At 41.7% G+C, this 25,919-nt stretch overlaps 1 protein-coding gene across 1 annotated transcript in view; it reads left to right on the forward strand.

Annotated features, from left to right (window-relative positions):
- Positions 1-25,919, forward strand: part of ANKRD31 (ankyrin repeat domain 31) — a 109,593-nt gene that overhangs the window by 58,599 nt on the left and 25,075 nt on the right. Inside the window, exons 17-23 of the mRNA XM_043546618.1 lie at positions 2,113-2,255; positions 6,108-6,267; positions 6,775-6,887; positions 8,064-8,151; positions 13,705-13,801; positions 18,242-19,280; positions 24,030-24,170. Coding sequence (XP_043402553.1) covers positions 2,113-2,255; positions 6,108-6,267; positions 6,775-6,887; positions 8,064-8,151; positions 13,705-13,801; positions 18,242-19,280; positions 24,030-24,170 — 1,781 coding nt within the window. The remainder of the gene's footprint in view (positions 1-2,112; positions 2,256-6,107; positions 6,268-6,774; positions 6,888-8,063; positions 8,152-13,704; positions 13,802-18,241; positions 19,281-24,029; positions 24,171-25,919) is intronic.

Consider the following 25,919-nt stretch of genomic DNA (forward strand, 5'->3'; position numbering starts at 1 on the left):
TTGTATTTGCAGTCTTTCAAATGATACATATGAATCTTTTGACAATAATGTGTAATATATTGACCAGTGCATCAGACAATTGTGTATATATATTTATATACACACTTGTATGAATGTGTGTGTGGATGCATATACACACACATCACATACTGTGGTGTAATCTGTGGTGGGTACCCCTCAGGGTGCCACCTGGAACTGGGGTACCACTGAGCCCTCTGATTCAGCGGCCTGGGCTCCCTCTCACACTGTGCTGCTGTGACAAGCTGCAGACCCACTCCCAGTCCTACACTGCCACCAGCACTCACACAGGTAGGGACACGCCAAGGTGCAGTTACATGCAGGCTCTCTGACCAGCCACTCTATGAACCAACAATAGAGAGACTACAGCCAAGATTACCCCCAGCCCCCAGGCATGCACCGCACCCAAAATTATACCATCTTGCGCTGCACAGTACACTGTACAGCGTAAACTCATAGAGTTCACCCCCCACCCCGATGTGGAGAAGAAATGCAACAGCCCCTGCCCCTTGAGCTAAGATTCCCAAACACTTCACTCCAAACCTACTGGTTTAGATTAAAACATAAAATAAATTCATTAACTACAAAATGATAGATTTTAGGTGATTATAAGTGATAGCAAACAGATCAAAGCAGATTACCTAGTAAATAAACAAAATCTCAAACTAAGCTTAACATACTAGAAGGACAGGATTCGAATTAACAGTCTCACCCTGACTGTTGATACAAGCAGGCTTGCAGATTCTTAAGGCACAAGCTGCATTTGCTTTGCAATTTGGGTTTCCCAGGGTTCCATACGCAGGCTAGAAATCCCTTTAGCCTGGGTCCAGCACTTCCTCCAGTTCAGTCTTTGTTCCTCAGGTGTTTTCAGGAGTCCTCTTTTATGGGGAATGAACAACAGACGATGTCACTCCCTGCCTTATATAGCTTTAGCATACGGCTGGAACCCTTTGTCCCAAATTCAGTTTGTGGAAAAACACTGGTATCCAAAATGGAATTCCGTGTCATGTGGCTGAGTCATAGCACCCGTTTCTTACAGGCTGTCTGGAGTGTTCTCAGGAAGACTCACCAGGTGGTGGATAAGCTTCTCCTAAGTTTTTCCTAATGGCCCATTACCTTGAATAGGCCCTTCACAGTTGGCTATCTAGACTGGAAGCATTTTTGCCTTGTGGGTGTCACCCAGGTGTGACTACATGTGAAATACAGATACATAGTCAATATTCAGAACTTCAGATACAAAAATGATACAAAAATGACACATGCATATAAATAGGATAATCATATTCAGCAAATCGTAACTTTTCCAATGATACCTTATATGACCTATCTTGTACAAAATGCATTACAATTATGCCATAATCATCTCATAATAATATTACTAGAATGAATATGGAGTGTAGTGTCACAACATCCATGTAATAAATTGCTTAGGTGTGTGATAAATTGTGGACACATGTGATGTACATTTATCATGTACCTCCCCTTCACTTTGCCCACTTGGCTTGTGAATGCAGTGGCGTTACTCACAAGTAAAGTTATCCACATGCATAAATGCAGAATCAAGTTCTCAACCTTTAAGCCACTTCAGGCAGTTCCATTTTTTTTTAAATTAAATTACAAGGTAGACGTTTCCTTCTTTTCCTCCTAAATGTAGAATTTCCTCCTAAATTACACAAGCCTTAGTTAGCCCCAGGGATGGCCAGTAATCCATTCTGGATCCAGGGCCGGTTTAAAGTTTGATATCACATGATGCCACCAGTGCTAGAAATTGGATTGTCAGTATTTATGCTTTTGATTTCTGATATTTCTAATCTGCAGTTTCTATGCTATTATTATTTCTGATAGTATGATTTAAAAAAGCAAATAGCACATTTCTTTAGCCAGTACTGGAATAAATTTATCTTTGAAGTCAACTGAGTTACAACAGGGAAAAATTGCCCCAGTGTTTCAGGGCAATTCTTTGTTTCAGATTTATTATAAACAAAAAAGTCTGACAGTTACCGGACTGAATACAAAAAAGTGTATAATTGTCTGTGACCGGTGTGGGTTTTAGACATCAGAATCAGAATCTAAATTTTGATCTGGTTTTACTAGGCTGGACAGCAATTCATGAAGCTTCCAACAGGGGATTTACTGAGGTGATCTTAGAGTTACTAAAAGCTGGTGCTGATGTTAATAGCAAAAGCCTGGATGGGACTTTACCAATACATGATGCAGTTTCTGGCAATTATTTCAAGGTACAATTCTACTCACATTACCATGCCTGGGCCTGATTTTCGATTATGGGCGTACAAATACCACAATTTGTGCATGCAAATGAAAATGATGGTTTAAATAACTGAATCCAAAATTATTAATAGAATACATATGTAGACTTGCATTAAAAATAAATAAAAACCTAATTTTTTAATCCGTCAAAATTGAAGTCTGCCTGACTAACCTAATTGCCTTCTATGATGAGAAAACTGGCTCTGTGGATGAGGGGAAAGCAGTGGATGTGTTATTCCTTGACTTTAGTGAAGCTTTTGATACGGTCTCCCACAGTATTCTTGCTAGCAAGTTAGAGACGTATGGGCTGGATGAATGGACTATAAGGTGGATAGAAAGCTGGCTAGATCATGGGACTCAACGAGTAGTGATCAATGGCTCCATATCTAGTTGGCAGCCGGTATCAAGCAGAGTGCCCCAAGGGTCGGTCTTGGGCCGGTTTTGTTCAATATCTTCATTAATGATCTGGAGGATGGCGTGGATTGCACCCTCAGCAAATTTGCCGATGACACTAAACTGTGAGGAGTGGTAGATACGCTGGAGGGTAGGGATAGGATACAGAGGGCCCTAAACAAATTAGAGGATTGGGCCAAAAGAAATCTGATGAGGTTCAACAAGGACAATTGCAGTCCTGCACTTAGGATGAAAGAATCCCGTGCACTGCTACAGACTAGGGACCAAGTGGCCAGGCAGCAGTTCTACAGAAAAGGACCTAGGGGTGACAGTGGACGAGAAGCTGGATATGAGTCAACAGTGTGCCCTTGTTGCCAAGAAGGCTAATGACATTTTGGGTCGTATAAGTAGGAGCATTGCCAGCAGATTGAGGGACGTGATCATTCCCCTATATTCAGCATTGGTGAGGCCTCATCTGGAGTACTGTGTCCAGTTTTGAGCTTCACATTACAAGAAGGATGTGAAAAAATTGGAAAGCATCCAGCGGAGGGCAACAAAAATGATTAGGGGACTGGAACACATGACTTACGAGGAGAGGCTGAGGGAACTGGGATTGTTTAGTCTGCAGAAGAGAAGAATGAGGGGGGATTTGATAGCTGCTTTCAACTACCTGAAAGGGGGTTCCAAAGAGGATGGATCTAGACTATTCTCAGTGATATCAGATGATAGAACAAGAAGTAATGGTCTCAAGTTGCAGTGGGGGAGGTTTAGGTTGAATATTAGGAAAAATTTTTTCACTAGAAGGATGGTGAAGCACTGGAATGGGTTACCTAGGGAGGTGGTGGAATCTCCTTCCTTAGAGGTTTTTAAGGTCAGGCTTGACAAAGCCCTGGCTGAGATGATTTAGTTGGGGATTAGGTCCTGCTTTGAGCAGAGGGTTGGATTAGGTGACCTCCTGAGGTCCCTTCCAACCCTGATATTCTATGATTCTATGAAGTCCAGCATTGTGTCTCTTCTGCAACAAACAATGACAATATGAACATCTAAATCAGAGCATGTAGCTGTATTTCTTCTGCTACTTTATGACTGTTGATGTTAACTGTAAGAACCAAATTCTGCTTTGGGATGTGCATGTATAACTCTCATTGAAATATTGGGAATTGAACATACATATCAGAGGACAGAATTTTGTCGTAAGAAGATACAGAACCCTGTAGGCCTGAAATGCAGGTCTTTGCCAGTAAGTAAAGAAATAAGTGATTTTTAAATAATGCGGGTCACATATTTAAAGGAACTCATGTGCCTAACTCCACTGATTTCAAGGGGAGGTAAGTGCCTAAATACCTTTAAATTCCTTTCAAAATCAGATGGTGGGCCTGATTTTGCTCTCACAATGGGGTTAGTGAGGAGTAGCTCCACTGAAGTTAATGAGGTTATATCAGGTTAAAACAGATGTAAGTGAACAAAGAGTCAAACCCAGTGTTTTTAAAATGCATTCATTTTTAATTTTGACATCTCCATTTTTTTGTGTTAATGATTTTGGATCATAAACAGTTTGTTAAAAAGTGTTTCAATTAATCTTTGAAGAAATATGTCTTAATTGCAGTTTTGTTGTAAGAATGAATGTGAGATTGTGCCAGCTTCTCGTCAATGTTAAGAGAAAGTTGAAAGCATATTAGGAATACTTACCAGCTGGAAGGGAGAGAGATGCATCAAGCTGAAGCCACCTTCCAGTTAGCCAATTGCCCTGGTCTACACTACAGAATTACTTCGGTATAACTGTGTCGCTCAAGGGTGTGAATAATCAACACCCATGACTGACGTAGTTATACTGACCTAAACGCTAGCGTAGACATGGAGATGAAGTTATTAAGCTGATAGGAGAGCTCTCTCCTGTCGGTTTAAAGCTTCTTCACCAGAAGCACTAAGTGGCGCAGCTGCACCGATGCAAGTTTCTAGTCTAGACCTGCCCTTAATGGTAGCAGCTGGTTGTACTTGCAAAACGTAAAGCACCAGCTATCAGAAAAGAATGCTGGGAGAGGTTCCCATAAAAAGGAGACCCTACCTTGAGAAGTTTAGCTTATGGCCAGGTAGTTGTGTCTTGCTGCTGTATTTCATTGGTTTCTGTTTCTTGACACCCTCACATTTCAGCAAAGAAATGTACTAACAAGGTAGTAAGAGAAAATTGTTATTACAAATAAACAAAGTACCTTATTTTTTCTTCCTAAATGAAAAGCTGTGGGAGGACGAGAGATACTCAGAACTTTCCAGCAATTTTACAGGTCCAGAGTTTCTAAGGTAGGATGCAATCAGGGAGGAAGAGAGAGGATCAGAGGTTTGCTTGCCAGGAGAGCAACTCATGGATGATTTGATCCTTTAGGGGGAATCTGAGGTATCTGAGAAGGACCAGAGCATCTGCACTGAGGTTCATGTCTTCTGCAGTTGCCCTGGGGCATTCCATCCCCCATAGCAGCATATTTCCCTTTTAATGCTCACTTCACCTCCATGTGAGATAGTTTGAAGGCCCAAAATAGTTGTCTTTGTAAGTTAGTGATGACAGTATTAATCTAAATGAGAATATTCCTGTATATTTGCCATGGAAGGGTGCCATATAGAGGACACTTAAAAGTCCATGCTGTTTTGCATAGGGACTTCCATTAAGTTAAAGCTGGGTAGATGATGCCAGATTGGTTCAAACATACACACCCTTCCTCCAATTAGTCAAAAGAGCAGGTTTTCCATCTCTTTCATCTTTTCTGTGACAGAAAATAAAAATGAAGGAGATGATTCCACTGGCATGAATGGTGGAGCAGGAAGATTCAGGCAGGGAAATAAGAGTGGTAAATCTGAAAATTTTTAGCAGGTAAGGCCTACGTGTGCAAACACATACAGCTTAGCTTTAAATACTTAAATAGTCCCATTAACTTCAATGGGACTAGTCATGTGTTTAAAATTAGGCATGTGAATAAGTGTTTGTAGAATTGAGGCCGAAGTCACCATCACATACCACTGAGAAACAAAAGTCCACTTATTTTCTGTATCTTGTTTATATTTATCCAAAATGGTTATTTGACATTTACCAGATTCTGTTAATTTGGAACTGATTTATGATTTATGTTCTGTAGCAACATGGGAATGTGTTGCATACAGTAACACTATGAAGATGACAAACTAAACAAGCAATTATGAATTGGTCATATATGTAATAAACAAATTAAAAGTATAAGACATAGAACTAGGTAAATAAATGCCAAAGATTCTTGCAAGCTAGATTGCTGTATCTCTCCCCCTCCGTTCATATGTTTCTTTGTCTTGTTAAAGTGTTAACTCATCAGAACAGGAACTGTGTCATCTTATTTGTCTGCACAGCATTTAGCACATTTTAGGGGCTACTATGATGATAATAATAATTAAGAACTATATTGTAGGCAGTCAATATTCTATTACATCATGGAGCAAACCCTAATGAGAAGGACAAGTATGGGAAAAATGCTTTGGATGAAGCATGCAATGATAAAATGAAGGAATTGCTTAAGTCTTATGGTGCTACTGAGAGTGCAGTTGCTTATGAAACAACGGAGGTTACTGGTATGTTAGCTATTTCATAATGTTAATCACAGATTTACATCCTCGTCTCAAACATGCTGCAAGTTTGCTTTATTGTTTTCATGTCAGGGACAGGCATTTTCTAGTGGTAGTATATCCTTGATGGTTATTTATCTATATTGTTAAGACAGTAGAATGTATGGCACAAATTCTTTCCTGGTCAAGTCAGTGGGGTTATAAAAAGGATGTATTTGGTCCCTTAAATTTTGTTGGTTTTCTGTATTTCCTTCACATAAACCTTGTCGTTTTTGCATTCAGTATTGGAATAATGTTTTAGTGGGTCTTAGACTTAAGTACAGTCTCCGGAACAGTATTGGACTAATTTGATTTGATCTCATCTGCATATACAATTTTTTATTTATATCATGGTCGGCTTTTTACTCTTGGTAATTTGTACAATTGGCATCTATTCTATTCTATTGGTTTTATACATATATTTCCATCATTATTTTAAAATTATGTTTGTTTTCTTAATTGTGGGGGGAAAAGATATAGGTCCTTCTAGGTCAAGAAGACCAACACATACTTGTTATGATTGCTGTAAAAAGGCTGATGTTCCATTGGTTTTGCACCATGATATGACCAGAGAAAAATGTGGCACAGTAAGTATAGATGTTGAGTTTTTTAAAGATTGCTTTACAGAGCAGTACATTTCTGTTCTGTACATTGTCATCCATTGATTGAATAATGTAATTACACCATGTGGTTAGATAAAGTAATAATCCCTGAAGTGGATGCTGAGAGCAGCAGCATGTTATAAAGCTAAGCGTGAAGAAGGTAAAGATAAATTCAGTTTGTGCAATCTATCTCCATCTGTTTCTGTTCATGATTTCTGTGCATCTATACTTCCTGTACAATTAGCAGGCTACATTCATATTCATATTGTTCATATGGATGGAAAATGCCAGGATCCATGAAGTCTCTCACCAGCATTTCCAAAGTGGCCCTTTTGAGAAGCAATGACTTGGCAATCAAGTTAATTGGAGAGAGATGAAAGGTTATTTTGGTTTAAAACAAAGCTGGAATATTTGAACATAGGCCCTGCGAAAGTAAAACTCTCATTGATACATATGAGTCTGTGGCACCTTAAATCACAGCACTAGAGGTGATGGAAATGCCTTTTTTAAACTATCTATACCTAGAGCCCCATGCATTCCATTGCTGAAAACACCCATATTGTGCTGCAGAAACAAAACGTTCATTAAAAAAAAGTTCTATCCCATATGGTTGCACAGGAAACCTTGAAAACATTAACCAAATGTAAACTGATATAGTGTTCTGTTTCCAAATCTGCAAAAAAGCCTGGAAAATCGTTCTAAATATCAACGTTAATTATTCCACTGCTGATCATTTTAACAGACGCTCTCAGCTAATGTGCTTATCTCAACTGCCTCCCACTTTTCTACAAGTGCCAGAAACCCCAGCTGTCCCTTTCCCGGCTGTCAAAATCTTCAGCTTTGCCCTTCTGCGTTGCAGTTAGGCTTCTCAATACAAAAATCTTTGGCATAACAAAAGTGTAAAATGTGGAGAAAGATCAGATAGAGTGAATTTAATATCAAAATAAACCACATGGGCTGCTGTACTAGTTTCATACTGATTCATTTTCATATTTAATTATAAACCTGTGTTTTCTTTATTTAAATGAATCAACCATGCGAGTATACTGTGGAAGTCAGGACTATTGCCACAAAATTTAGGTTCAGTTTGCTTAGGTTCAGTATACAAAACCTTGTCTATACCTCTGTAACAATAAAGTTAACAATGTTTGTATTTGATAGCATGAGTCCATCATTGCAACATTACAAGATATAGAAAAGAAGCAGGAAAAATTGTTGCTGTTTGAAGTAAGAAACCCAAAAGATGAAGGTAGATGTGAATTCAAGTTCAATTTTCATTATTGCTCTAATGTATGCAATCATTACTCTAGTATATTGCAAATTAATATACTTTCATACATCCTTCTGGAAAATACAATTTGAGAGTACGGTTCTAGGATAGTACTTAATTCAAGACTTTTAAAGTAGGGGATCTCAACTTTTGGTATACATACCTCTCAGGGTACTTTCAGTCATATCTGCAATATACCAGATGATAAAAAGTGAAACAAGCTAATTGGAGGTATGGAAATATTACCTTTTCAGTTTGAACAAATCAGGCTAGCCATAAAAAACATTAATATCTGAATAAGAACAATAGCAAGCAATAGTCACACAGTGCTCAGTAACTCAAGTCCAATATTATTGACAAGGATCTCTTATTCATGACTGGACATGGTTGTTTTGGAGCCTCTCCACAGGCGAGAAGAACTATGCATGTATATGCACAAATGAATGCAGCATTTCATTCCAGTGCAATTATAGTTGTAGGGACCCAAAACATTTTATGGCAAAAAATAAAAAATGTGTTAGGGGAAATGATGGGGCAGATTCATAAGTGATGGCACTTGGAAGTGCCTTGGAAATTACCTTTGCCCTCTTGTGCCCAGGACTGATTAATTTCAAAAGAGGATACCTGATGGTGCAGACCTCCTACCACCTCAGGATTTCTACTGGTGCAGATCAGCTTTAGTTTGTTGCTGTAGATTCATAGGAACCAAGCTGGCAGATGCTCCTGAGGGAATGTACTTAAAAAGTGCATATCCTGGCCTCACTTGACATGTGGCCTTCCCAGCTGGTGCTGTCTATTTTTCGGGCAGATCTGACCCTCTGTGATCACTCTATTCCCCCAGAAAGGAAGTTATAGCTGTTTTCCATCATTGAAACCACTCCTAGTGTAATTTTCATAGCTGGGGCTCAGTGATTAGGTTTGCACTAGCAGACACCAGTGTAAACCCAAGATGAATATAGCCACATGTCTTGTAAACTAACTAAATTTGAGGTCCTGCAAAGATCAACAGAGCCTCATTAAAAGAAATGTGAACTAGGGAAAACGTTCTTCTTGTTCATAGAGAAAGGGAATGAAAAAAAGACTCAGGTGATTGTATTTAAAAGCTTTTCAATCATATCATCAGTCAGTTGCTCAGCAGTGTGGAATATCAGTCAAACCCATGGAGCTTACAGCTGAATAAATAAATCAAAGCTGAGAATTACTGATCAAAATGGTTACATTTCCATGTGTTTGAATAACCAGACAGGCTCCTGTGTGATTGAAACAGATCCACCCAGTTTCATAAAACAGAAATAAGGAGTATCAGACTTTCTTTGGCTAAGGTCACAAGAGAAATGGATATGATGGTCTTTATTTAAGTCCCTTGTGACAAAACCACCTAATAATTTGGCACCTTTTAACATAAACTGAGTTAGTTGCTTAGGAAGAAGCACAAGAATGATCAACAGTATAAAGGTGCATTGGGATTACTATGAAGATAAATTAGCAACACAGTTACATGCATATACCCAGCTCTTAGAAGTACTGTGATCTGTCACTTTAATAAACACAATATGTTCACATTTCCCTTATTTTGATAAATAAATATATGCAATGCTCAGTAAAATGAGAAAATCAGCTTTCTGAACATATTCTGTGAGTTGTGGTTTGTTTTTTTCATTCTGCAGTGTTCCATTTTCAGGTGTAATAGTTGATAGAAACAAAAATTGTGTATTTCCTGTTTACTAATGGTTTGATGATATTTGGTTGTCATATCATCCCACTGGCATCCACAGGGACATGTTGGTGTGACGCTTCTCAGGGTTCCCTAGGCTTGTGAGGTATCTTGCTACCACCTGCCCTTAGCAGGAGCAAGCCTTGTCTGTGCCTGCCATGGGTCAACTCCATGGCTATGGGCAATAAAAGCACTCCCGTCCAGGCCTCCTCAGAACACACTCTTTCTTTACTGGTTAGCGAAAGGCATATTCTAACCACCTACTCCTATGGGTGTCCCCCTGGAGTGTCCAGCTGCTGATCATTGGACACTCACAGAATTACCAGACCTGCTGTTCCCAAAGGAAAAGTACACTGCACCTTACCAGTTTTACACCATAGTACATAGCTCCACTTAACACACTGTCCTTAGATTTGTCTATAGTGAAAGTAAGTATACGCTTATTTAACAAAGAGCAGAAATTCAAATGATAGGAAGCAGAAATATTGGAAACAAAGGATTACATATAAAATAAAATCATAACACACGTACCAGAGCCTAAACTTAATTAACAAGATACTACTTTGTCTAATTAAGTTTAGGTCACCCCAAAGTCTCTCCAGTGTTTTCAGCCAAGCTTGGCTGTAATATTTTTCATGAAGCAAACATATGATCATCTTACTTCCTAGATTAAAGACCTTCGGCATCTCCTTGCATTCTCCTGATACATCAGACTAATTCTTTCATCTTAGTCATAAACCAGACACCCTCCTGCTGTGTGTTCCTTTCTGTAGATTTTGTGATCACTTTTTGACTTCGTAGTGTTGATTAGCTGGTGATTCTGTATGCAAATAGACTTCTGTTGTAAGATACACAATGGTCAGCCAGGGAGATAAATGTCTCTTATTCCTTGTCTGAACAGAACCTGTTTATCACCTTCTGGTGACCTGTCTGACATACCTCAAGAACAACGAGCAGTCCGGTGGCACCTTAAAGACTAACAGATTTATTTGGGCATAAGCTTTTGAGGGTAAAAAATCCACTTCTTCAGATGCATGGAGTGAAAATTACAGATGCAGGCATAAGTATACTGGCACATGACAAGAAGGGAATTGCCTTACAAGTGGAGAACCAGTGTTGACAAGGCCAATTCAGTCAGGGTGGAGGTGGTCCATTCCCGATAATTGATGAGGAGGTGTCAATACCAAGAGAGGGAAAATTGCTTTTGTAGTGAGCCAGCCACTCCCAGTCCCTATTCAAGCCCAAATTAATGGTGTTAAATTTGCAAATGAATTGTAGCTCTGCAGTTTCTCTTTGAAGTCTGTTTTTGAAGTTTTTTTGTTGAAGTATGGCTACTTTTAAATCTGTTATAGAATGTCCAAGGAGATTGAAGTGTTCTCCTACTGGCTTTTGTATGTTACCGTTCCTGATGTCTGATTTGTGTCCATTTATTCTTTTATGTGGAGACTGTCCGGTTTGGCCAATGTACATGGTAGAGAGGCATTCCTGGCACATGATGGCACATATCACATTAGTAGACGTGCAGATGAATGAGCCCCTGATGGTGTGGCTCATGTGGTTGGGTCCTCTGATGGTGTCACTAGAGTAGATATGGGGCAAAGTAGGCAATGGGGTTTGTTACAGGGATTGGTTCTTGGGTTAGTGTTTCTGTGGTGTGGTGTGTAGTTGCTGGTAAGTCTTTGCTTCAGGTTGGGGGGGCTGTCTGTAAATGAGGACTGGCTTGCCTCCCAAGGTCTGTGAGAGTGAGGGATCATTTTCCAGGATAGGTTGTAGATCATTGTTGATGTGCTGGAGAGGTTTTAGCTGGGGGCCAGTGGTGTTCTGTTATTTTCCTTGTTGGGCCTGTCCTGAAGTAGGTGACTTCTGGGTACCCATCTCTGTCATTCTGTTTCCTCACTTCCCCAGGTGGGTATTGTAGTTTTAAGAATGCTTGATAAAGATCTTGTAGGTGTTTGTCTCTGTCTGAGGGATTGGAGCAAATTTGATTGTATCTTAGGGCTTGGCTGTAGAAAATGGATCGTGTGATATGTCCTGGATGGAAGCTAGAGGCATGTAGGTAAGTATAGCAGTCAGTAGGTTTCTGGTATAGGGTGGTGTTTATGTGACCATCACTTACTTGCACTGTAGTGTCCAGAAAGTGGAACTCTTTTGTGGACTGGTCCAGGCTGAGGTTGATGGTGGGGTGGAAATGGTTGAAATTCTGGTGGAATTCTTCAAGGGCCTCCTTCCTGTGGGTCCATATGATGAAGATGTCATCAGTGTAGCGCAAGTAGAGGAGGGGCGCTAGGGGATGAGAGCTGAGGAAGCATTTTTTTAAGTCAGCCATAAAAATGTTGGCATACTGTGGGACCATGCAGGTACCTATAGCAGTGCCGCTGCCTTGAAGGTATACATTGTCCCCAAATGTGAAATAGTTATGGGTGAGGACAAAGTCACAAAGCTCAGCCACCAGGTGTGCCGTGGCCTCATCAGGGATACTGTTCCTGACAGCTTATAGTCCATCCTATTGTGGAACATTGGTGTAAAGAGCTTCTATATCCATGGTGGCCAGGATGGTGTTTTCAGGAAGATCGCCAATGCATTGTAGTTTCCTCAGGAAGTCAGTGGTATCTCAAAGATGGCTAAGAGTGCTGGTAGCATAGGGTCTGAGGAGAGAGTCCAAATAACCAGATAATCCTGTTGTAAGAGTGCCAATGCCTCAGATGATGGGGCGTCCAGGGTTCCAGGTTTATGGATCCTGGGTAGCAGATAGAATACCCTTGGTTGGGGCTCTTGGGGTGTGTCTGTGCGGATTTGTTCTTGTGCTTTTTCAGGGAGTTTCTTGAGCAAATGGTGTAGTTTCTTTTGGTACCCCTCAGTGGGATAAGAGGATAGTCGCCTATAGAATGTGGTGTTGGAGAGTTGCTTGGCAGTCTCCTGTTCATAATCCGACCTGTTCATTATGACTATAGCACCTCCTTTGCCAGTTCCTTTGATTATAATGTCAGAGTTGTTTCTAAAAAGAAAAGGAGTACTTGTGGCACCTTAGAGACTAACCAGTTTTGGATGGCATTGCGATCTGTATGGCTGAGGTTATGGGGCATGCCTGTACACTCTGCCAGTTGGCACCTAGATGTCCCTGGGTTATACACTGCACTTGTGATCTTGTTAAATCTGTGCCAGTTGAGACCTTTCAATTTTCTGTTGTATTATAGGACAAAGAAAAGGGGGCATCTAATAGAACCATTTGAAAATTGTTCCTCCTTGTGTTTCACAGAGGGATATAGCTAGCAAACTTAATCAATTTCTAATTTCTGTGATGTATGTTTTAATACAGTATGTGAAACTATTATACATTGATTCAGATGTCATATTTGACTTGAAGAAATAAAATCCAGGCTATTCTCTAATATATAAAATATTCAATTTATCAAATTCTTGCTTCTATAGTCTTAATGGGCCTGGTCCTCAGCTAGTGTATGTCAGCATAATTCCATTGATTTCAAAGGACCTCAAAAAGATTTAATTGCCCATCAGCCAAAAGAGTGTGCTTTAACCTACACAATTCCCTTATTACTGTGTGGGTGTGGCTACTGCATTTCCATACTTCCTAAAATTTGAGCTATTCAAATTTAAGTAGTTAAATATAACTTCCTGTGGAGAATTTAATCTTGAGTTCTTATAAAGCAATGACTCATAACGTAGATGACAGTATCACCTGTTGCCATAACAATATTTTCATTCTCCAGCCTTGTTTTTGCTGCCTCAACCATTGTAATGATCATAATTTCTGCCTCTCATTTTAATAATAATTTTGACTATGTTTAAATGCTGAACAGGACTGTATATTCATGGCCTATCACAGATACAAGACACTTTGAATGAAGTGCTTGCCAAACAGAAAGCAGAAAGGGATGTCCTAGCTAAAAAATACAGGTAAGGGGAATGTAAACCGTGGTTTTATTAAAGGTTTATTTTTTAAAAGCAACACAGATGGATCTAGTTAGAAGGCCAGCAAGCAGTAACATGAAGGCAAAACTGTGTGGTCCTAACTCAGTCTTTTATCAACTATAACTCCTATTGGCGTCAGTGAGGGTTTGTGCCTGAGTGAGAATTTCAGGATTTGGCTGACTCAAACATGTAAAATATTTGTGTAAACACATAATAAGAGATGTTTCCTGCCCCAAAGAGCAGTCTAAATAAAAAGGAAGATAAGGGTTGAGAGAAAGGGATATGACAGAAGATTAGGAACTGAGGCACAGAGATATTAGATTACTTTCCTGTGGTCACAGGGGAAATCTGTGGCAGTGTCTGGGATTGTACCCACATCTCCTGAGTCCAATCCAAGCCCTTAACTCCTCTTCATTCCATAGATCATTTGGGCAGCGGGCATCATAAGCTGGGGGAGGCTGTGCCTCCCCAAACAGCCAGGCATAGCCCCACCCACACTCCTTCTCCAGAACCCCACCTGCCATTTCCCCTGTCCTTTGCCGTGGCCCTGGCTAGGGCTGGGGCTGGCACTGGGGCTGCACTGCCCAGCCCGCCCAGTGCTCCAGGGCCACGCCATCCGTCCGCCTAGTGCTCCGGGGCTGGGGAGGCTGTGGCCACACCACCCGCCCTCCCAGCGCTCCAGGGCTGGGGGTGCTAACCTGGGGGATGGTGGCAGCCATGCAGGGGGAGGGGCTGGGTTCCGTCAGGGGGCGTGGAAGGGGAGGAGCTGTGGGCTAGCCTCCCCCAGCCAGCAGTTCATGCACCTCCCATAAGAGATAATATATATATATAGACACATAAGATAGGTAATTAAAAAAAGTGAGGCCTAGGGGGGAGGGATAGCTCAGTGGTTTGAGCATTGGCCTGCTAAACCCAGAGTTGTGAGTTCAATCCTTGAGGGGGCCATTAGGGATCTGGGGCAAAAATTGGGGACTGGTCCTGCTCTGAGCAGGGGGTTGGACTAGATGACCTCCTGAGGTCCCTTCCAACTCTGATATTCTATGATTCTATGTGAAAAGGAGTTAACATTCCAAGATCATCCTTGTGAATAAACTAGGACTTGTTTATATGAACACTTAATTTGCGGTCAGTTGGAGTGTAAATCTATCTCACGTTAGCCTGCTCTGCATTAATTGTCCCTGTGAACCCTGCTGCCATGCGTTAAAAGTTCCATAGTGTGCTTTAATCTACTCCCATTTCACAGATCAAAGTGCACACATTTTTAGATTTACACCCTACTTCCTGCAAAGTAAGTGTTCATATAGACAAATCCTCAGTAGTTAAAGAGACAAGTAATTACAGCATAACTGATTTAACATTTGCACAAGCCTATCAGACAATCTTTGAATGTTATTAGTGAAGCTGTGTTCTATAGCACTGAACTGATAAATATTTTTGAGGTGTTGCAAATGTGCTGTAACCAATATAGCTGCTATCTTTCCAGTGTAATAAACTGCATGCCAGCTTTACACTTCCATCTGATTATGTGAAAAGTAGTTAAAATGGGGCTCATTACTGTGCTTACTTTCAAGGCATTAGAATCTTCTTTTCATGGTGCTTTCTCTTAAGCCTTGTCTATACTGAAAAGTTTTGTTGCTTTAAAGTATAATTAAAACAGGGAAGAAAAAAATCAAAACAAACTCTCATATGGACACAGTAATATTGGTATAAAAGGGCTTACACTGATATAGCTTATTCTGATTCAGGAAACAGAATAAGTTATACCAATATAAGACCTGTTTATAATCTAGAGCTTTTCATGGTATCATTGTTTCAGAAGAAAAAAATCACACACACCCCAGCCTAGGGATTCCTTGATGTTGGCATGAACCCACTTGAATGAATTGTTTCGTCCCAGGACTCTAGCATGGAGGATGCCATTTTTTAGAGCAAAATGGTGTCCTGCACAAAGCATGACCTCACACCCATGGTATGTACTGCAAAATGCATGACTATGTACGTATAGTGCATACGAGGTCATGCTGTGCAAAGGATGCCATTTTGTAGAGCAAAAGAGGCAGCTGAGCACTGAGAACACCACGCTATGAACATAGCCTACAGTGTCTTTCCCCAATACCTTTGCCCAAATGGTTTGACAGGAACCACCACCTTTGGTTTCTGATGCATTCCCAAATCTGTGCCTCTGACCTGGCCAAGGTAACCTTGGTAATCAGCCTGCTGACAGGAGGCTGTGTTAGACTGGACCTCCCCTCTGGCTGGAAGGCCATACCCAGTGCTGTCAAACTGAGACACCTTTCTCCAATTTAAGTCAACCATCTTCGATGATCTGCACTGAGCTCAAATGCCTGAGGCCTCTCTGAGAGGACTCAGGCAGGGGCAAGGCATAGTGGCCTCCTATTCAGTGCACTTCCGCCGCCTCACAGCAGATACAGAGTGGAACAAAGCAGCAGTATCAGTTCCAGTGGGGCTTGTGGGAAGAAATCAAAGATGAACTGGCCCAGATAGAGATGCCTAAGGGCCCAGATGCCTTGGTGGACCTTATCATCCACATAGATAATTGGCTATAGGAATGAAGGGAGAAGAAAAGAAGTTAGCTGCAGCCCCAACGCCCAGGGACAGTGACATCAGCTTCTGTATCACCTGCTGAACCCGTGCAAGCAGGTCTCATCAGCAACTCACATCTGAAGAAAAGAAATGGCACAATCAGTGCCACCTGTGATTCTGCTGTGGTGAGCCTGGCCACATCATCTCGGCCTGCCCACTGCAAACACTAAGAAGCTTGGGGGCACAAGCCAGCCCTGGAATTGTGGGGGAGGAGACTGGCATGGGCCTTGAGAGAAAAGAACTTCCCTATTACCTATTTCTCACTGAAAGGCACCCTGATGCCCATCCAGGGGCTTCTCATTTGCAGGTACCTATCAAGCTGTGCATCCTAGGGGATCCCTGGTGGACTCTCCTCCAAGAGGCCTTCATTGATTATGGAGCAGTGGACAATTTCACAGATGCAACTACAGCTTTCAACAAGATACCTCTGCATGGACAGACCCTCTTGGAAACTAGACTATAAGTTCCTGGGCCCAAACCCAATGTGAGGCTCTATCCCGAGGTCCGATTGGTGGAGTCCCAGAGTAGCTGATTGGTCTGCTGGCCCTACATAAGTCAGCAGCAGGAACAGGAATATGTCCAAACAATTGGGCTCCACCCTGGTTTGGACAGTGTGCTTCATGCTTCCCCAACTTGATCTCCTGGCATTTGACCTTGCTTGACTTGTGGTTCCTGACCTCCAGTTTGTCTCCTGCCTCTGACCTCCAGTATCCTGACCTGGCCTGACTCAGGTTCCCAACTCATGGTTCTAACCTCCATTTTTTCCACCTGCTTCTGACCTCCCAGTATCCCAGTCAGGCTGGCCCTTGACTCCTGGTTCGTGACTGTGGATTTTGGATCCAACTAATAGGTCTGGCCACCCATGAGCTGGGTATGACACTCATGGAAATCAGTTGAATATAACGGATATTATCAAGATATTTTTCACAATTTTAAAAATAATTGCTTTGCTTATTTCTGCTTAAGTAAGCTTGAAAGAAGCTTGAAGAAGCAGTAGAAGCTTTAAATTGAAATCTCTCTTACTGAAATTTTCATTCATTATGTGAGTGTACATGCACACATGTGCACACACACAATTATCATGGCATAGCAGGTCATGAATTCTGGGCTGCTAATGTCAATTTTTGGGAGGAAAGGTTTGGATAAAGAATATGAAAGCATTTGTTTTACAAAATAACATTTATTTGAAGGACTACACAATGTCAAATCCTGGCAGACTGGTAGACTCTTGCATCTGTGTGGAGCTCCATGAACTTCAGTATGGCTCCACCCAGGCCCATGAGTTTGCCTATGCAGAGCTTATTGCAGAATCAGGGCCCAAGTGAGGGCTGCAGAAGGCCTGATTGCAATAAACCAGTGTTGTGAGAGGAAGGGTCCAGAGGAATACCCAGAAGATTTATATTTCCCCTGTGCAGTGGCCTCTGGTGATATGAGGGTAGGGAATTGGCCAGTGACTGTGTGGATCCAATTTCTCAATTCCACTCCTAGGGATGCATAGTAGGTCAAGAATATTACAGTAGTTACAATGCTTCACATCCTGCCTCCAGGCTGAGGAGGAAGATTCTGGCCTCTACAAGGTTTCTTTGCACACCGCTTATTTTGCATAAGAATTGGGATTTGAACCATAAACTATACAAACAATAAAAAGGTTGTTCAATTTTTGGGCCTTGGCAGAGTTTTTAAAAAATATTTCTGTTTCTTTAGAAGTTTTATACACACACACAAGCACGTGCGTGTGCACAGAGAGAGAGAGAGAGAGGGAGAGAGTTTGTATTTTGTGTTCTGAATTAATCTTCTGTTTGTTTGTTTTATTTCCTATAGGGCTTCAGTGGAGTCTTTTAAACAAGGAGCATTGAGGGAACAACTAGTTAAACTTGCTTCTAGGCAAAAGAGTCTTTTGGTTGTGGCACAAAAACAGAAAGAACTAGGCCAGAAAATAAAAAACTATAAGAAAGCAAAGCAAGTGTATTCTAGATGTTCAAAGAAACAAATCCCAAACTCAATTATTTATCATGAAAAGGACAACAGAGATGATCTGACTGTTGATGAAATAGTGCATCGTGATGTAGTTACAGTAAGTATAGATCCTGGTGCCAAATTGACTAATGGAAACCTAGTGGAAAAACTTCTCCCTGTGGAAGGTAAATTTTCAGATCAAGAGTACAGCCAACATCCAAACGGCTGCTTAGATGAGACAGGAGCAAATGAAGAGGCAAGTACAAGCAAAGAAGTTTCTTCCCATGCTTTGACATATGAAAACAAGGTCAGAGAATATACCTGTGATAAGACATCAAAATCCACAGATACTATAGAAATGGGAACTTCGCCGTCAGAACCTGTTATTTGCATTACTCCAACAAAGTGCTCACAGCAAGAAAAAAATAATTATATAGCGATTGCAAAACAAGGAAGCAAGTCTCCAAATCCCAGTCCAGTAACCAGCATGTTAAATATTTCAGAAGCCGAAAGCTTTGTTATCAATAAAAATATCCATCATCCAATCGCTGAATGTCAACAGGTTCTTGCTGGTCAGACTCTGCAAAGATGTGGACATAGGAATAAAGCTTCCCAGAAGCAACCAATAGTGGTGTCAGAATCTGCAGAAATCTCTCCTATTACTCTTCAACAAAATATCTTCGAAAATAATCGGACCTCATGTAATGTTACAGGTCTGGTCTCATATGTACCTTATCCAGTACACATCAGTCAAAATTCTTCTTCACAGTACTCTGATAATCAGGATAGTGAACAACAGCAATTGAACCGTAGAGGAAATAGAAGGAAAAAAAATCAACTGAAAGATCTGCTTGAATTAGGAAAAATTAAGCCAGGAGAAAATGTTCTAGAATTCAAACTTCAGGTAATTGGTTTACCACCAAAATAATGTAAATATTAGAAAATAATGAAAAGAAATAAACCACATAATGTGGGAAATCATAGTATCATAGGACTGGAAGGAACCTCTAGAGGTCATTTAGTCCAGTCCCCTGCACTCAAGGAGGACTAAATATTATCTAGGTGTTTGTCTAATCTGCTCTTAAAAATCTCCAATGATGAAGATTCTGCAACCTCCCTAGGCAATTTATTCCAGTGCTTAACTACCCTGACAGGAAGTTTTTCCTAATGTTGAAACTGTCCTTGCTGCAATTTAAGCCCATTGCTTCTTGTCCTACCTCAGAGGTTAACAAGAACAGTTTACCTTCTTTTTTGTTCTTGAAAACTGTTATGTCTCCCCTCAGTCTTCTCTTCTCTAGACTAAACACACCCATTTTTTTTATTCTTCCCCCATAAGTCGTGTTTTCTAGACCTTTAATCATTTTTGATTAAATATTGAACATTATACTGTACCAAAGCGGTTTGAGTATTAAGTTAATCTGTAAATATCAAAATAAACTCCTGTCTGAACAGCCAACTCTAGTGGCCCACCCCTACCCACTCTACTGGTGAAGTTATTCCTCACTGACCTTTGCTTGGAGACCTGAGCTTGTTGGAAGAGAGCTAAGTAGAGTCCTGTTTCTTCCCCCCACAGCTGTATATTTTAAAGTTACAAGGGTTTTTTTTACATCTTTGTAACCTGTCAGACAAAAGACTATTTAAAACATGCAGAATTAGAAAAATTGGGACTCCCTTAAGAGACAAAAAGAAAAGGAGTACTTGGGTCACCTGAGAGACTAACAAATTTATTTGAGCATAAGCTTTCAAGAGCTACAGCTCACTTCATCGGATGCATGTAACTCACGAAAGCTTATGCTCAAATAAATTTGTTAGTCTCTAAGGTGCCACAAGTACTCCTTTTCTTTTTACAGATACAGACTAACACGGCTACTACTCTGAAACCTTAAGAAACAGTTGCTGGTTTTCAGTGCTGATCTGTGGTGTATATGGTCATCATCCACAGGTGTTTGAAATGGAACAGGAGGGATAGTCTGGACTCCTCAAACATGTACAGTTTAAAACCTCTTTTTATCAGAGTAATTATACAATATTCAAGCTTTGGTGGTAGTTTCTGTTAAGAGAAGAAATTGATGGTAGTCAGGTATATCTTTAATGCAGCCCTATTTATTTAAAAATAATGTACATAAAGTCAGATTGCCCTGGGCACAATAGGAATTGAACAACAGAAGACAATTTTGCCTTATCTTTGTTTTGTTTATGGTTCAGTTCCAGGCCTCTTTCCAGCCAGCACTCTACCCTAAAGCACTTTTTTTTAGCTTTTTCTCATGGCCAGACTACAAGTGGGACTTCCTTGCTCTCTTCCATGTGTACTTCTGTAATGTTTTTGCTGCTGCTTTTGTACACACAGCTGCAATGAAGGGCTTGTCTACACCACGCAGCTTTTAGCGACAAGGCTGCGTTGACACTTCCAGCCCTGCAAGCGGCGTTAGCTTTGTCGGCAGGAGAGCTAACCGACACTGCCACTTGCGTCAGCAAAACTTTTGTCTTTCTCAGGGGAGCGTTTTTAAGTACCTGTGAAAGACAAAAGTTTTGTCGACAACTTCCCAGTGTAGACAAGACCAAAGTCAGTCTGCCACCCCCATATTTGTTATCAGACCACCCTAGGACTGCGTGGCCCTGCCATTGCCCAGGCTAGCACGTGATCTGTTCATTAGGTGGTGTTTTCCATTCAGCTATCAATAAACAAAAGGGCCGTTAATTGCGCCCTCATTTAGCGTGAATGGAAGGCAGTTTTCACACCTAACAATGTCAGCAAGGTGGTGTGATTGCCCAAATCCCAACATAACAGTATTTTAATTTAGAAATGGGTTCAAGTGTTTCCTTAATCTCTTTATTCAGTATCTTCAGCACGTAATATTGATTTTTTATTTGATATTTACAGATCAGCTTTTAAAACGTTTTTCTACCAAGAGTCTTACATGAAAGCATTTCAGTGGGTGAAATGCCTTCTGCCAAACCATGTAGCAAATAGTGGCATTCAGAATACCGTATATTTAACAGCTTTTGGTTGCAATTTCTGTTATCTGTTTACTGTCATTGCTAGTAGCAAAATAGAATGGTTGGCTGGTCCTTTATTCTGCATAATTTTGGTTTTTAAAGTTCAGAGGTGGCTTTAAGGTTTTTTTATGACTAAATGTGATACTTAGGAGGACACTCTCAAGTCCTTTAGGCCAAAAATATAATACCATGGGCTTGTCTTCACTACTATGCTAAATAAGCATTGCTGCAATGATGCAGCGGCGCCGATGTAGCACGTCTGGTGAAGACGCATTATGTCGCAGGGAGAGTGCTCTCCTGTCGACGTAATTACTCCACCACAACGAGAAGTGGGAGCTGTGTCAGTGGGAGAGCGCATCTCCCGCCGACATAGCACAGTGCAGACACTGCTTTAAGTCGATGTAAGTTACGTTGCTCACAGAGGTGTTTTTTTCAGACCCCTGAGCAACGTAACTTGCATCAACTTAAGTGGTAGTGCAGACAAGCCCATAGGGATTGATCCCACTATTAAACAAACATGTTTGAAACAGCTGAAGTGTTTGAAAAATAAGTTATTTCACTTGTTTCTATGCTAGCTGATGGTACAAGAGACAGAGTACTGTGCACCCTATATCTAAGAACAAGATCAAACCCCTGCCTTCAAATGCCCCCCCCCGCCTTTAAACGTAGAGCAAGATTTACAAGGTAGTTGCTTCAGAAGTGACTACCAGTTCATTTCCAGTTCAAAGTGCTGATCAAGCAGCTGAAGTATGTAACTGACTAAGTATGTAGAGAGTCAGCTATAAAAGGGACACAAGCGTGGACGGTGCATGACTCCTCCATTTGGGGAAGCTGGGCACACCCAGACCGAGGCCCTGCCTCAAGGCCTGCCCGCCATGAAGACCCACCCATGTTCCACCCCCAGCCCCACATGGCCCTCTCCCACTCCTGCCGCTATGCCCAAGGTCCCCCACCTGCTGTTTCACACCCTTCTCCAGCCCCCGCGCTGGCCCGCCGCTCACTGCTTGCCTCCTCCCCCACCTCCCCCCCTCCAGCCAGCCAGCCAATCACCAGTCCCGTGCGCCTCTTCACCTCCTCCCCCGGTCCCATGCGGGTGGAGCAGGAACGGGAAGAGGTGGAGTGAGGGTGAGGCATCGGGGAAGAGGATGAGTGGGAGCGGGGCCTGGGGGTGAAGCATGGGCAGGGCCATGGCCAAGTTACCCTTTCAGCGGCAGCGCACCAAAGGTGGCAGGCCGGCTATTTGGTGAGGCTTAGCCTCCCTTGGCCTCTTACATCCGCCGCCTATGGACCGAAGTATGGGAAGGGTTCCTCGTCTGCACCTGTGGCCCACTGACTCTCTTCCATGGAAGAGCTTCTCTTGATGGAAGAGCCATTTTATGCATCTTCATGCTACATGACATGAAGGCCTCTTAAGTTGGACACAGACCTCCTCTATACTGGGTCACATGTCAACCATCAGTATATGCAATCATTTCCTTTATGGACGGGGTTTGTAATATTGCTTCAGAACATGTGATGACCCAGCTTAAGGGATGAAGAACTCAGTCTGCCTATTGCAGTGTCTCAAGACCCTTCTAGTTATGATCTCCAATATTGACCCTTGCCTTTAATACTTGCAACCCAAGGAAGAGAATGTAGCTATTTTGGGTGTAGAAGAGCTGTATTTCTGCACCACGATGAGACGAGCACTCACTCATCGTTTGGGATGCAGTGGATACCATAGAAATTAGTGCTTAGGTCTGTTGCTTTGTGCAGAGGAAAAGCACAACAAAGCTTCCTCCTTTGTGATTATGGAAAACCACATGGTAACAAAAGATGCAATGAGTTTGTGGTACTTACTTAGGGTTTACCTTGGGTTCACAAAGTGCAGTTTTAAATACTATTCTAACCAGAGATGGGTCCAAGCTCTAGAATTGAGATCTGAAGTCAGGTTTCCTCAAGGTGCTTGGATTTAGTGTGTTCCAATTCAGACACTCTATAGACATAGATCCAAGTCACAAATTTTGGGGAGGTTGCCTTTGGGGGGAGAGGGGATGGAGGGTGGACCAATGTTACGTTGTCAGGCCCATCTCTTGTTCTAACAGTTTGAACACCAGTCAGCTTAACCTTGTTAGAGCACAGTTTAGTTTAAATCTGGCTTAAATATGTTATCTGAACTTAAGCCCAGTGTAGATACCATACTGTCAATAAGCTGTATAAGCCACGCTGCATGTTAACTACACTGGAAATAAATAAGCCCAAAGTTACTTATGTGCATAGATGTTTGCAGGATCATACTCTTATATTATTAAAGCACCTATCCTTATAATTAACAGTGCATAGTCTGAAGACCATCAAACTCTCTCTCTCTCTTTTTTTTTAATTATCAAGCTTAATATTTGTGCAGATAGTGATTTGGATGTGTTTGTATTATATTTTTTAAGTTGCTCATACAATGAAATTTATCTCAGTTTACAACTGAAATATTTATTTATTTCAGTTTATGATCGTGGCATGAGTTTCTGGAAAAAAAACCCCTAGAATAAAGAAAAGATGCAAAATAGCTAGCTGCAACTTTTCAGTTCATATGAACTTTTAGAATTTTGCTTAAATTTTAAGGATATTAATTTTGATTTGTCAATTGAATTGTAATTTTTTTCTTAATTTTCATTTTTAGGACTTCAGCCATAAAGTCACTCTTTTGGGAGATGGTAAAATCAGAACGAGCGACAACAGAACTTATGGGAATCCAGTTCAGTGGGTTAAGGCACTATTGGGAAATCACATTTCTGTGAGCTGGAAGTATGTGTGGAATAAGGTAGGCTCACTGTTATTTCTAAAAAATCTCTTAAAAGCTATTGTATTCTTTTGTAGAAAGATACCCATGTCACTTTTAGATACATGCTACTAGCTTTGTGATCAGGTGGCTAGTGTGAAATTCTAAGTCATAAAGCACCAGACATCTGAGAAGTCCCCCAAGATTTGCCAGCACTTTCACAGCATTTATCTGAGCTCATATGGACACTTGAACAACTTTGTCCATCTTTTAATCCCCTACATCCTTTTAAAAATTGAATTTTGTTTCATCAAGATGCCAGTCTCTACAAAGTAGACATTGCAATTTTTCTCAACACCCTTGGATAGTAGATTCACTGCATAGCTGCAACGCTGTGAATGAGAGGCCAATGCTGCTTGCTTGAGCAGCACACCCAAGCTATTGGCCCTGTGGTCTGCTTCTACATGGATGTTGTATCCAGTTGCATAAATGAGGCTTTGAGCATCATCTAACTTGTGGTCTCTGGTGACTTTAAAGAATTTTTGTAGTGTTTAGCCTTTGGCTGCTGTCAGTGCATTCACATTTCAGGCCTATTTGATCTCCTTAAAGGTGCTAAGATTTTTTTTAAATTGGGCTTGTGCCTTTATTTCTTTAAGATAAAGGAGGCTCAAAGGAGATGTTTTTACCTTATATATGTGCAGTCTGTTACTCCCTGTTTTTTCTGGAGGGTGACTCAGAACATGTCTAAAGTGAGCTCTAATTCCTTTATTAAAAGGGGTAAGGATAAAGTTTAGTTAAACGGGTGTTAACAAATGTAACTTTAGCGCTCTCATGGCCAAGATGGAGCTGCTCTGCCGGCAGCTCTGGCCAAGAGAAGGCGTGCACAGGAATGCTGCAGGGAAAGTCCCTTTCACCCCAGGAGCATCTGTTCCAAACCCCCATAAATGAACACACACACACACCAGAAGAGAACAATGAATATAGGAAAGAGAAATATTTACTTGCAGAGGGATGAGAGGAGAAAAACAACAGGGGGAAATATAAGGGGTGCGGTAAAACAGGGTTGCATTCAGCACAAGGCCTGACAGGCCCAGCTGTACCACAGTCTGAAAGGGCAGACACCGAGCAATGTGTCTGCACACAGAGTTCAGGAGTCCTGGGGAAAGTTCCAATCCAGTGGTGAGTCTTGGGTGCTCCTGGACAGTTGTCTTTGGTGCCAGTAAACTTTCCCCAACAAACCCCTCCGGTGCCCTCTTCCGTCGCTCTCTGCAAAGCCACACAGAGTGACAACCTTCCCACTTAACTAGCTAACACCTTCCCTCATTATTCCCAATGCAAAGTCACAAGCCCCAGTACTCACGGCCCCATACAACTCTGGGCAGCTGTGATACTGGGTCCAGCTCCGGTTTATCCTTCTTGGGCAATTCCTCACTGGCACAGTGCTCCTCCTGGACCCTGTCCTGGGGTGTCCCCAGTCAGCCTCTCTGTCCAAACTCCCCTGTGCCCAACTCCATGGGTGCTCCAAACTCCCCTGTGCCCAGTGCCTCCTGCCTGATCAACTCCTCCCCCTCCCTCCCAGCACCTCCCACCTGCCGCAATCAGCTGTTCTGTGGCATGCAGGAGGTGCTGGGAGGGAGGGGGAGGAGTGGGGACGGAGCATGCTAGGGGAGTGGACGGAAAGAGGCGGGGAGAGGGCAGAGAGAGGGTGGTAAGATACAGGGTAGGGGTAGAGGGGCTTGGAGGAGGGTTGGAGTAGGAGCAGGGCCTAGGGCTGAGCACCCCCCAGGACAA

This window comes from Chelonia mydas, chromosome 5, assembly GCF_015237465.2.
Source record: "Chelonia mydas isolate rCheMyd1 chromosome 5, rCheMyd1.pri.v2, whole genome shotgun sequence".
NCBI lineage: Eukaryota > Metazoa > Chordata > Testudines > Cheloniidae > Chelonia > Chelonia mydas.